Source organism: Ictidomys tridecemlineatus, chromosome 3 (assembly GCF_052094955.1).
Source record: "Ictidomys tridecemlineatus isolate mIctTri1 chromosome 3, mIctTri1.hap1, whole genome shotgun sequence".
Classification (NCBI taxonomy): domain Eukaryota; kingdom Metazoa; phylum Chordata; class Mammalia; order Rodentia; family Sciuridae; genus Ictidomys; species Ictidomys tridecemlineatus.
The window spans coordinates 98,896,481-98,910,016 of NC_135479.1; the positions used below are offsets into that span (position 1 = coordinate 98,896,481).

Below are 13,536 nucleotides of genomic sequence, written 5' to 3' on the forward strand. Positions count from 1 at the left end.
CTAGTACCAAAGGCAGAGAAAAACAAAGATGGAACATTCATTAATTAACCTTAAGAAAATATAGATGTGTCTATTTCAAATGAGATGTCCAAGGAAGAATTGTAATAAGTACCCTATTTTACATAGGTAATTCATATACATACATACAGCTATGCAACACACATGTACACAAATATAGACAAGCATACATGCAGATGCACATATACATGAGGATAGCCATGATTATGACAAAGCTCAGGAAGCACTGAGTTATCACCACATATACACTGTACAGAAACAAGGAAGAAAAGATACTGTGTAGGAAGCTTCCAGAGTCCACAGAACCCTAGTCCTGAGGCTCCTTGCCTTATCAAGACCTAATTTTCCTGTTCAAAGTTCGCATTCTCACTATCGCCTGTGGAGTTTCGAGAGACATTTCCCAATCTGCAAGGTCCTTCTCCTTAGAGTTCTGGGATCACGGACAGGCAGAGTAAAGGCCATGCCGCTGCAAATCTCCACAGTGGTCTCCCCCTCTCAGAAGGGACAGCAGATGGACACTTACCGCAGAGAGCTGGCTCCAGGTGGACCTCAGTGGCTTATGGTGAATCACAAGCCTCTCCTCCGACTTCTGTTCTCGGGGCTCCGACTCTTCATCAGAATCAATGTCCAGAGCCTTCTCTTTGTAGTTCTGATACAGGACCGCATTTTCTACAAGAAAAAAAAAGCCCGAAGTGTCACTGCTGCCCCAATCACTACTATTGTTCTAAACAAACCTCCATAATTTCACACCACTTGGTCTCTGGTCTAATCAACAACAGATAAAAAAAAAAGCCGATTTGTCACTGAAGAAAAATACATGACATTCCAACTGAAGCCAGTTTCCATATCCCTGTCCACGACTCATGGAAAACAGTCTCTTAGGTCACTTTACTCAGGTCAGGTTGATATGTGAACCGTGCATCCTCCAAGGTCCACCACCATTCATTCACCTGCTCACTGTCATCTACCCAGCACTGGGGTCTGATGATAAAATGGAAAACAAGACACCCAGGTGAGCTGATTTAATAAGAAAACAGTCCTGTTCACTCATGAGTCTACGCACTCAACTGGCATTTAGACAAGGCCCACGGGCACCAGCAACTGGCAGGTCTACAACAAGGAACAAAGATTTCTTCAAAAATCTCAATCTTCATGGAGCTGACATTAAAGTGAGAGAGCCCTGCAATGCACAAGCAAGTAACTGCTAGAGGATTTCTGAAGTAGTTGTCATGCAGAAAAATAAAACATGAAAGGGGGTAGGAAATGCTGGGAAAACAATATGCAGATTTTATGTAAGGTGGTTTAGGAAGGCCTCACACAGGTGACATTTAATCCAAGGCATAAAAGAGAGAGAAAGCAAGCTGGGAAAGAGCATCTCACCAGAGGAACAGCAAGGACAAAGGCCCTGGGGTAAATCTGCTTGGTAGGTCTGCATGCCTGAGGAGCAGGGAGGCCAGGCTCTGGAGCAAGAGGAAACAACACCTCAAAAGCACTAAGGGGGGTCAATAAGATGGGTCAGCGGGTTGCTTAGGAGTCACACTGTGCAAGGAGGGTTTACAGAGACCAGCCAAACAGTCCAAATCACGTAGGGCTTTACAGCAGTGTCAGAGAGCTGGGTTTGACCCAGAGTACAAAAGGACCCAGTTTCTTTCACACTGTGTGGAATACAATGGAGCTGCTGGGAGGAAAGCCTGCTTAGACTGCAGAGCAAAGCACTGACTACCCAAGAGGCTAGCCAGGATGCTTTAGGGGTGTCATGGCTAATGGCGACCTGGGCTGTGTGGCTAAGAATGGATGGGCGATAGCCTGGACATGGGGCAAAGAGGGAAGCATCAAGGACGTTCCTAGGTCTTCGGGTCCCACAACTGGGACGCAGGAGATGGGAACACCAGAAGAGATTCAAGTTCAGTGAGGATGACTGTGAGTGTGGCTTGGGGCCCAGGGAATTTGAAAGGCTTTCTTTTCTACCAAGTCAAGCAAACACCTGCCTCTTCTCCTACCAACTGCAGACAGCCCCCAGGCACTGTCTTAAGTAGCTGGGGTCTAAGCAAGATTTTAGTTTCACTCTTCTGCACAGGAGAAACAGGTATGTAAAACTGGTTTCCCCCCAGGCTTGAAAGCACTTAGTGGCTAGCAGAGGGTCTGTGCCTAGCCTTGTTGATGGGAGTCCCATTCCTTCTCACTCAACATGACAACAGGAATCTTACACTCAATTCACACAGGATGAAACTGGGGCTCAGTGAGGATAAGGTTCTCATTCAGTGTCACTCAACTGATGAGCAGAAGCAGGAGGACAGAAACCCAGTGTCACAGGTTCTCACGCTGGAGCACACCACCTCCTGATCTGCAGACTCCTCCTAATTAACTGTTGAGAATCCTGCATTCTTTGTGTGCACATATGAGAAGTAGCAAGAAACAGCTCAATGATGATCTGCCCTCTGATTTTAAAAACCTCAAAAAGTGGAGCTGAGGCAAAGATCACACCATCAATAACAAATTTCAGAGGATGTGAAGCCCCTCCCTGGGTAGGTGTTGGACAGGTGCCCTGCTCACCTCATATCCGCAGTGGTACAAGAGGCAGAACCTGCTACCTAGTACTGGCTACTACCAGCTGTGGCACAGGGCACAAGCTGATAAAGCTCTGCATCTCCAGTTTCCTCAATTATGAAATCAGAGAAATGAACTTTTACTAGCTAATACACTATACCTGGGTTTCTTCTCCACATAGCAATTGTTCTCTAATAGGATTGGTACGATGAGAAGATTTTATAAATTAGTCCTTTTTAAATGTTACAGTGTCAAACCCAACTTTCTAAGAAAATATACAGGCTGCTGGGCACAGTGGCACATGCCAGGAATTCCAGTGACTGGGTAGGCTGAGGCAGGAGGATTGCAAGTTCCAGGCCAGCCAGGGCAACGTAGTGAGGACCTGTCTCAAAATAAAAAAAATAAAGAAGGCTGGAAATGTAGGTAGCTTAGTGCTAGAGTGCACCTGGGTTCAATCCCCAGTATCTCACACACACATATACACACACACACATACACACACACACATACACACACACACATACAAAAGAAAAAATTACATAAGGAGAATGTTCTGTAATCACCCAAGCTCATCCACTTACAACTCTGGGTGGTATACACGAACTTCCAGGCAGAGCCTTCCTCTCTGTTTTAGATGCTGGGCACACTCAGCATTCAAGGCATGGTAGAAGATAAGTGGTCTCACTATCTCCAGGACCCTTGAGCCCCATGAGGGCCGTGCTGGATCTGATCTGCTCAAGCCCTGCCAGTTGGCTGACACCGGACCCACCTATTTACAGAAAGAACCCTAATCTGATTAGGATTTGAACACCTGGCTCAAGCCGCTTTTGTTTCTGAAATCCTTAAAAAAAAAAAAAACAAAAACTATATGGGTTACAAATTCTTAATAATACATTTTGACAGCCAGGAGAGTTAGATGTTCCCAAATGAAAACTTTAATAAGGAAACAGGAAGTCAGAAATGAAAATAAAATGTGGAAATATGGGGGAAAGAATATTGAGCCAAAGGAAATGTGACCAAAGGAAATATGGCTTCAGATGTCAATGCCAACCTCAGAATTTCTAACTAAAAAGCCAGAGCTTGATCTTAATTTCTGTTTTTTCAGAGAGATGAACTGGAATCAAATTAGAGAAAAATTGCAAGGCATTAACTGAAAAAGTCATCACTTTATTAAAAATGTCATTAATTTCGTTCACCACTGTTATTACCAGATAAAAATTAAAGCTTGGTGCAGAGCTCAACCCTGTATGTCTGTCTGGGAAGAAGATGGCCATCTTTCTCATCTCGAGTGTTTTTGTTCCTGCAGTTGGATTTCAACTCATAATTGAGATTCCACATTGAAACAGCTATAAAGTCTGGAAAATTAAATGCTTACTTACCTTCCCCATCAAACGTTCCTTGTCCTTTCAGCATTTTCTTCTAAGAGAAAAGAAAAGAAAAAAAAAAAAAAAGCAAACTATGTATGAATAAGCCAAATAGAAAATACAGCTATTTTAAGTAAAAGTACTCTCTTGTTGGCAATCATTAGATTTCCAAAAACACACAGCAGAAGACACCTAGAGCAATTTACTCAAATGAAAACTACAGTTCACTTAAACAGTAGAAGAAATAAATAATGTTCCCCACACTCCGTCAAAACAGAGGGAGACTCCTCCAAGGACCGGCAGCTCAGCTCATTTCACTACTGGTGATTCATTGTACTGTTAACCAGAACCCTGCTATACTTTGCACAGTTGGACAACAAAACCCAGAGAAGGCTATGTGATGTCTTTTCCGTAAGACCACGGACTATAAAACAAAACAGGCTTGCTTATGATTACATGTGTGACATTTATATAGACTGGGCCCAGTCTATATAAAAATGTGGCTGTCAAGAGAAATCTCCACCCTATTACTGAGATGGGTCTTGTTTCTGGGAAGGCAGCACACACTCCAAAATATCCTTCTCTAGTTTCCCTATGTCTTTACACCCCAGTAGACCCTCCGTAACTAACTGCAACTCCCAAGCCTACATCAGGGAGCAATCCCACACACCCAAATCTCAGGTTTGGGGCTACCCATGTGTTAAATGCATTCAAGGATTCATGAGCTTAAAATAGGAATTAAACACAATTAAACACAGTAATAACAAAAATGAGCAACAAAAAAGGTAACAAACTGTGTCTTTCATGGTTTTAGTGATAGACTTTGAAATTCACATTTTAACTGCTGTCAAGTATATGGTCACTATCCACAAAACAAGTAAAAGAAGAAAAATAATCAACTATCTCAAAAGAGAATTAGCATTTCCCATTATGGGCTGTGACCATCACCTCTAAAAGGAATACCACATAGCTGGGCCACAGGCAAGAGTAGTACCCCCACCCCCTTTGGCATTAGAAGGGCTCAGAACTTTTGGGTCAATATTTAATTAGCAGTAATTTTTTTCCTTCCCCCAATTTTTGCCAGAGTTTAAAAAGTGACTGGGCTTCACTTCTACCCACAAAACTGCATAGAACTGCATTCTGTGCCTGCCAGCAGCACAAAGGCAAGCCAAAGATGTGCACAGGTTACCACAGCAGAATCAGAACCGAAAAGGCACGACCACTATGGTTTCCTCCCACAGACACCTTCACTTTTGGCATGATGAATGACAGAGACGCTCTGCTGCTCTTACCTTGATCCTTCCCAGGCTGGAAAACTTCTCCCTGTCTTCCATCACTGCTTTCAAAACAGGCTGGGACATTCTGTTCTTCTTCTTTGAGTTGGTAGGGCTGTCAAAGTCAAAGCCACTGACCACGGCCCTGCGATAGGAGGTGGACCGCAGGCCCCTCCGCAGAGAGCCCGGGCTGTCCACGTCGTTGTCCACCTCGCTCTCCTCCCCCGCGTGGCTCAGGGGCGCTCCGAGGCCCTCCACCATGCTGCGCACCTTGAGCAGCCTCTTGTGCGGTTCCACGTTCTGACTGTTGGATTTACTTAGTTTAATTTCCGAGGCCAAGCTTTTGGGGATGATCTGCTGCTTACCCACTTTGAGGGCAGCGGGGCTGTTTGTGCTCAAGACCACCGAGGGGTTCTCGGGGAGCTCGTTCTCCTGGGAAGGCAGCCTTTGGAGAGGGAGTTTTTGTTCTGAGGACCTTTTCTGGGGCGCAGGAGAGAGTTTCGAGGGCCCCCGGTCGGGGTCCTTAACTGGCGGACTGGACTGCGAGCCGGAGCCAGGAGAGTTGTGCTTGGGCACATGGCCATTGGAAGTGGGAGAGGGCACTACGCGGGCGCTCCAGCCTGCGGGGCTCCGCTCGGGGCCGGGGCCGGGGCCGGGGCCGGGGCCGGGGCCGGGGCCGGGGGCGCTAGACGTGCGCGGCTGTGGCGCGGGAGAGGCAGCCACGCCATTTGCTGCGGGTTTCGGGTAGCCGCCCGCCGCCAATTTGGGGACCTGGGGAGACTCTGGTCGGAGGAGTCGAGGAGAGGCGGCTCTGAGCTCCGAGGAGACCGTCCGCGCCTTCCCGTGGGTGCACGGCTGCAGCGGGCTCCGGGGCGCCGTCCCGCCGGCCGGGACGGGGGTCGCCATGCGTTCCTCCAGCGGGAAGTCGGTGATCAGAAGCCCGCTGGGGCTCTGGTAGGACTGGGGCCTCGGCTTGCTGCGGGCCAGCAGCTGGGGCGGAGGGGTCGAGCGCCTCCGCCACAAAGGGGTCAAGCCGTTGCTGGAAAGCTCCACCTCGCTCTCGCCGTCCATGGCGGGGCCTCGCGGTCAGCCCTGGGGGCCGACCCCCGGCTGGGCCGGCCCAAGAAGACACAAGCTGCGGAGTTTTTCCTCCAGGCGGCCAGCAGGTCCCGCTGGCGGGCCAGCCCCGGCGCTCGGGGACCCCGCGGAGTTGCGGACGCAGCGCCCACCGCCCTTTCCCGGGCGAAAGCGGCGCCCGCCACCGCGCGCCCCCGGGAAAATCCGGCTGCCGCTCAGGCGGAGGGATCCCGTCGCCTCCGCGTCCCTCCCGCGCCCAAGGACCACCCGCACGGAACGCGCCTCCACCAATCGCCGGGATCGAGCCAAGGAACGAGCAACTCGGGGTGAGTTCAGCCTTCTCGAGAAACTCTCCGCGGGACGCTCCCCTCCGCCGCCATCCGGCCGTCCGCTCCCGCCGAGGGTTCCCAGCGTCCAAGCGGCCCGGACTTGCCTTCGGGCACTTGCGGGACCGGGGCCGAGCGGCGACCACCTCCCGGTGGGTGGCCCGAGTCAGGGACCGAGCGCTGCAGCGGCCGCAACCAGCGCTTCACTGCCGCCGCGGCGCAGGTCCCGCCCCCGAGTTTGGCCCCTCCCCCGGACCGCCCCGCCCCGCCCCGCCCCACCCCGCCTCACTCACTCTGAGTCCACCCGGCTCTGCCGGAGTCTTCCGGCCCGCGCGCGCTGCGTCCGCCCTCCTCTGGGTAACCAATGTGCGCACCTGAACGCGGTGCAGCCGGTGGCTGGGGACGACCAGCAGGTGGCCAGAAGCGGCGCCGGCAGCGGCAGGCAACCTGCAGGAGGGCGGGTCGTGACAGGGAGCACAGAATGAGGACCCGCGGGGGCCCTGTCGCGGTGCAGTTCACCGAGCCCTGCGTCGCTCCCAGAGGGTCTCCACGGAGGAATCTTGAACTGACCGCTTAATAGGATTTGTGAAATGAGAGTCTCAGCTTGAAAATCTTGAAAATCGGAGCTCTGGGAGAGCCCTGCCCCTCTTGGCATTCGGATGGACATAGAACACAAATCTGATTCTTTAGCTCCCTGCTTTAAATTCCTTGGACCATAGACTGATTTGCTTGTTCACACCCAGAGTAGTTCTGGAGGGACACACACTGGCAGCTGTGGGCAGGGTAACTGGGTGGCGAGGAAACCTGAAGAAGAGAGAGTTTGCATTTACTACTTTTTGCACCTTTCATGTTTTTATCCTTGAAAGTTATCAAGGAAAATTAAAAGTAATTTAAAATACAAAGAAGTGTTGGTTTCCAACTGTCTGTACACAGTATAAAATTCAAAATCCACAGATAGAATAAAATAATTATACATAGAATAAAATTTGAAATCCTTACCATAGGTTCAGAGGCCCTGCAGGAGCCTACACCTCCAGCCTAGCCTGCCGTGCTCTCTTTCTCTTCCTTCTTTGGCCACATTCACTTAAAATTTGACAGCCTCAGCTCCTTCACTTTTGTTTCCTCTTGTCCTTGTGGTTCAGCACTCCATGGCAAAGGCAGGCCTTCCTGATCTTGGGTGACACTGCTGCCCCACTGCCTTCCCAACCACCTGTTTTCTTCCTTTTCCAGATTTAGAGAAATGTATCCATTTACTTATGTGATTATGATTGTCTTATCACTATAATCCACAGAGAGGGCAAGGGTGGCATTTATTGCCCCCTGCGTATTACAGGCACACAGTCTGTGCTTCATGAAGGTTTGTTGAATACGTGAATGAATGAATAAGAGGAATGAATTAAGGACACCCACCCACAGTGCTTGGTTGCCGAATTAATAGAGAGTTGGTGGTGTCCTAGCCAAAGGCCTGCTGTGTGAGGACAACAAGGCAAACTTGAGAAGACAAGTGGCTGTAATCCTCAGATCTGTATAATCAGTTCTGTTAACAAGGCCCATGGGCCTGTGTCCAAGTTCTCTCCCAGCATCACCCATTCAGCCTGATGGAGTTACAGTTATGCTGCTTGTTTCTGCCCAAAAATGTTAGCAGGCAATCCCTACTTCTCCATACTTAACCAAAAACTGCACAATGAACACATATTACTTTGATCTGAGACTTTTTTTTTAAATAGAAGAAACGGCAAAAAGACAAATTTTTTAAAAGAAATTCACCAAATATTTTTCTTGAAAGAAATGTGGCTGGCTAGATATTCATACATGGACACTTTTTTATTTTTATTTTTTAATTTTTAGTTGATTTTTTTAAGAATAAATGACAGTGGAATGTATTATGATTCTTATTACACATATACAACACAATTTTTCATATCTCTGGTTGTATATAAAGTATGTTCACACCAATTTGTGTCTTCATACATGTTCTTTTGATAATGATGATGGACACTTTTTTAAATAGAGGATTTTCTAAACCAAATTGTATTAGTTTTATGTTGGAAAAAATATAGTAAGTTTATTTTTAAAAAGTGCTTAACTAATGACAAATGGAGTGTTTAATGCAAATGCTTCTTTCAGCTTGGGTTACATGCTTAAAATGGTGATGTGAGAAACCGACTGCTATTCAGATTATGTTGGTTCTATAAACAAGTGTCCCTGATGTTTGTGAAGAAATCACAGGGTCTGCCTACCTCCTTCCTGAGCAGCAACACAATGCCCAGCGAAACAGCAACAGTATTAGAATTCAAGTTCTGTGCCCCCACTAAGGGACATTTGGAAACTCAACCCAAGGCCTATCTTAACCTCCATTCAGTTTGTCAGAGGTTCTCAAACCTCAGACATTTTCATTGGTATGTCCCACAAAGAAGGGAAAGACCTGCTAATTAAACTATGTCTCTATATGGTGTCATACAGGATCTTCATATTTACTGAAAGAGTGCTTCTACACACACATAGACATAGATATTTTAGTAGCATGCATATATAGAAAAGGAAAAGACAAGCAAGATAAACTGATTGTAGTTCTGTACATCAAGCCTAATCCTTTAGAATCCCTTCCCATGTAGAGCATTAGAGAGAGCAGGGAGATAGACACACTGGCAGCTGTGGGCAACTGGGTGACTAGGAAACCTGCAGAAGAGAGAGTTTGCATTTACTAGTTTTTGAACCTTTCATGCTTTGATCCTTGAAAGTTATCAAGGAAAATTAAATGTGTATATATGCATGTTCACACAATATTGTCAATAGTACAGCATTTCTTAAAAGGCTATTTCAGGCTTGTCTCTGGGATTTTCTTCCAGTTTTTGACAATTATCCCGTAAAACTGATGCCATCACATTCCTAATTGATTAAAATGTAGTTTTCTTATTCAACTGAATCACGCATTTCCAAAAGCCACAAAGTCTTTCTATCCATGACCAGGAGGAGGTTCCTAAAAAATTGCAGCTCCGGGCTGGGATTGTAGCTAAGCAGTAGAGCACTCGCCTAATACCTGTGAAACCCTGGGTTCGATCCCTAGCACCGCATAAAAATAAATAAGATAAAGGTATTGTATCCAACTACAACTAAAAACATAAATAAATATTTTTTAAAAATTGCAGCTCCATGCCTTAACCATTAGTCCTGCAGGCACATTAGCTGGCTATCTCAGCCTCTCATCGCTTTAGGGTTCTTTCACCTGATGTGACTCATGTCGAAATTTCTCATGTTTTCACTGGCATTTTTTGGCATATGCCTTTGATGTATGTAGGATTAAATTGCATAGAATTCAATAGAAATGTTTACAATGCAAGAGTCATCACCACGTTCACAAATACAGAAGCAATGCCAGATTTATGGGCACTGTTACCTGGCCAATGGCTATTTGGTCATAAGATACAGAGATGTTAAAAGGTGGGACTAGATACTCCTTAAAATTGGAAAAATCAAGTGTATTGAATTATTAGGAACATACTGGTGTGTACTTATGGTAATATTTAACTGCTGGAATATCAAATGGCATAATGCATGATATATTGCTTACATTTACAGAACCAATCATATGTCTTTAGCATAATAATCAGGCTAACTTAAGTGCAATTTGTTAGTCTTATTACCAGTACTGTTATGTCTCATTCATCTTTTGATTCTTTTATTTTTGTACCTTTTACAAATACTTAGTATATTTAAATGTGAAGCAATGGGCCAGGCCTCCCTAAAGCTTATAACTTGGCTCATTAAACATTTCTGGAATATTAAAATAATGACCTAAGACACTCAACTTGAGTAACACACATGGTTAAGCTGCCAGTTTTGTGGGAGCCTTTGTGATGGGGATAGAGCTGAGCCCAAATATTTCAAGGTGGAAAAGAAGAGAAGGGCATCCCAGAGCTAGGTCCCAATGTGAGCAAAACCATGGGGAGGTTAGTTACTGAGGAACTTACTGACTCCAGCTGTGGGTTAAGCCCACCTATCCACTACCCACGGTTTGATCTCACACTAGTCCTGATCCCACTAAAATATGAAGAAGCTGGCACCTGAAAAGCTCCTCTCACACTATTGGAAGTGGTTGACTCAGAATCCTAACTTGCTTTTCAGATATGACACTCAGAGCCCGGACACTGAGACACATTAGAAGCAGCTTGCTAGAACAAGTTGGCATCAAGGGACTGTGGGATGTCACTTTTGCTGAACATGGTGACACTACATTGTGTTGTAGGACACAGACAAAAGTATCTGGATTCTGCCTGGATAACATCTGGCACTCTCCGAAACTGAAAGGGTTTTCAGCTTTGCTCTTCTTTAGAAATTGAATCTGATGGCACCAGCATCAGAAATTTTAAAAAACAAGATTGACAATTTTAAAATATAACCATTATGCAAGAATTTACAAAAGCACACAAATTTGAGGGTTATTTCTTAAAGAGAAATTAGAGGAAAAGTTTATATAGATATTAAAATGACAGAAAATAATTAATAGGTATTTCAACATAAATATGTGTGTTCAAATCAATAAGGTAAAGGTAATAATGAAACTGAGCCAAATGTGGAAAATTGTTTTGAGGAGACACAACTCCCCACTCATCAAAATATCCTCAACCTCAACAATTAGCAAAATCAAAAAGAAACCAGATGAGCCAGGCGTGGTGGCGCCTTCCTGTAATTCCAGTGACTTGGGAGTCTGAGGCAGGACGATCATAAGTTCGAGGCCAGCCTCAGCCACTTAGCAAGACTCTAAGCAACTTAGCGAGACCTGTCTCAAAATAAAATATAAAAAGGGCTGAGGATGTGGCTCAGTAGTTAAGTGCCCCTGAGTTCAATCCCCAGTACCAGGGTACCAAAAAAAAAAAAAAGGTAATGAGATGATAGTTTTTCATTCAGTAGACTGGCAGTTCTTTTGTTTTGTTTTTAAGGCAACATCCATTTTTAATAAAAGTGCAAGCAAAAGAGAACTCTGAATTATTCACAGTAAGAATATAAATGTTACAACTTTCTAGAGAGGAAACTGATACTTAACCAAAACTAGTAATTGTAAGATCTAATTCTGTGGCAATAATCCATGTGTGCAAAACAGTATGTTCAAGGATGTTCATCAAACCATTTCTGTGGTGGGAAAAACCTAGAAACCAATTAGGTATCTATGGAAGGGGACTAGTTAATAGAAATGTTATGCAACACAACCACCAAAAATTAGGTTCTAGATATAACATTATTCATTTACAAATTCAACCTATGTTGTTAAATGGTCAAAATCTGCTTTTAAACCTGTTATACAGAATGTCCCAGCTTGAGTTTTACATAACACAAAGTAGGACATTCTGTGTAATGCCCAGATCTGTCAATAGGAGAAGCAAGAGGGGGCATCCAAGGAAGAAGAGAACCCCAGAGCCCAAGGAAGGAAGAATTTCTGCAAGGGGAGATGAGTGTTCTTATAGCCACCTTAAATAGGTTCAGCTCTTTCTTGGTGCCAGGCCTGGGTTGGTTTTAAATGCACTGGTGGAGAAATACATTTGACCCTTGCCATGGTGTGCCAGGAAAGACCAACATGGACGGTGTCTAATCCCAACAAGGCTGCTTGCATCTAATGCCTTGGTGGGCTTGGAGTCCTGCTTGCAGGGCTTGTGGAGAAAGCAGTTAGAAAACAGGTCAGGCCTTAGCTTCAAGTATGGGAATTGTGACAATAAAGGGGAGGAGGGAAATGGAGCAGTAGCTGGCGGAGAGGTTAGAAATAAGTGGCTTTCATTTCAAGATCAAGGACACTAAACTGGAGGTCAGGAAGCTGTGTGCTTGCTACTTTCCTACTGTGGGAATGAAGACAAGTCATTTAATCCCCATGACTGTAGTTTCTTTAACCACAAAATGAAGCTGTTCCTCCTACCCGCACAGTTTGGGGAGCACTGGCACAGATTATAATAATTTGGATGTGGCTGGTCCAGTGGGCGGAGGAAAGCGGAATACAGAAGGAGAAAGCAGGACACAGCAATGGCGGGACCAGGCTAAGTAACTGCCAAATATTTTCTAATTAACTTTTCCCTTGACTTGAGCAGCAAATAATTAACACAAACTTCTGTTATTTCTAACTCCAGGGTAAAGAAAAAAGACCATAATGAGTAAAGGCTAGGACTCCTTCAAGTGGCCCATAGCACTCCTTGGGGCTGTACTTAAGGGAAGTCACAGGAACACTGGATTTGGGTGTAGGGGTCCTGTTCCCAGCCCTTGCAGGCAACATCCAATCTGTTCACCAGCGACCAAAGTGAGAATGATTCGAGCCTGACCTACTGATCTTTCAGGGGCACCAAGCTGTGTTTCCCCTGAGGCTGGCTTTCAGTACGATGTAATGACAGGCACACACGTGAACAGGCACTAAGCAGAGCTCTGATCCTTTGGGGAAACTGCTGCCATGGCTGTCACTCTTCTTTGGTGGTTATTTTCCAGTGCCTGTTCCCCTCTTCTGTCCTTTCTTGGATCCGGCTCTTTCTCTGGATTAACCAAACAGCATTAGAATCATACCTCCTATTCTGTGAACTTTGATAAGTAATTTGTATAAAACAATCTCTTAAGAGGCCACACTGTTCCCTTCATGGGAGGAATTTGGTATTTGCAAAAGAACTCAAGATGAAAACCTTGTGTGCACTCCATTTTCCAGGTGGAATTGTATCAGGAGTCATGTGGGGACACTCAAGACCGGCCGGCACTTTCAAGTTGTCTCCTGCCCAGATTTGTTTGGAAGAAATCCAGTCTTGCCTATCTCAAAACTCCAGCAGGGAAAAATACCTGAAATAAATTAAGCCCCGTGATGACTTGGTTCTGTGTTTCCCTAGACATTCTGGCATTTGGCTCAAAAGACCAAGTGCTTTAGACTTGTTATTTATGCTTTTGCCATAGATCTTTAAATTGAAAGAA

General features: G+C 45.5%; 1 protein-coding gene across 2 annotated transcripts in view; it reads right to left on the minus strand.

Moving 5' to 3' along the window:
* Positions 1 to 6,837, minus strand: part of Arhgef26 (Rho guanine nucleotide exchange factor 26) — a 93,941-nt gene extending 87,104 nt beyond the window's left edge. The window contains exons 1-3 of one of the 2 annotated variants that reach the window (XM_078043533.1): positions 5,222 to 6,837; positions 3,945 to 3,984; positions 542 to 687 (exon numbers count right to left, since the gene is read on the minus strand). In XM_078043533.1, coding sequence (XP_077899659.1) covers positions 542 to 687; positions 3,945 to 3,984; positions 5,222 to 6,274 — 1,239 coding nt within the window. In that variant the 5' untranslated portion in view covers positions 6,275 to 6,837. The remainder of the gene's footprint in view (positions 1 to 541; positions 688 to 3,944; positions 3,985 to 5,221) is intronic. The other variant, XM_005325690.4, reaches the window with a different exon arrangement.
* Between the last annotated feature and the right edge of the window lie 6,699 nt (positions 6,838 to 13,536).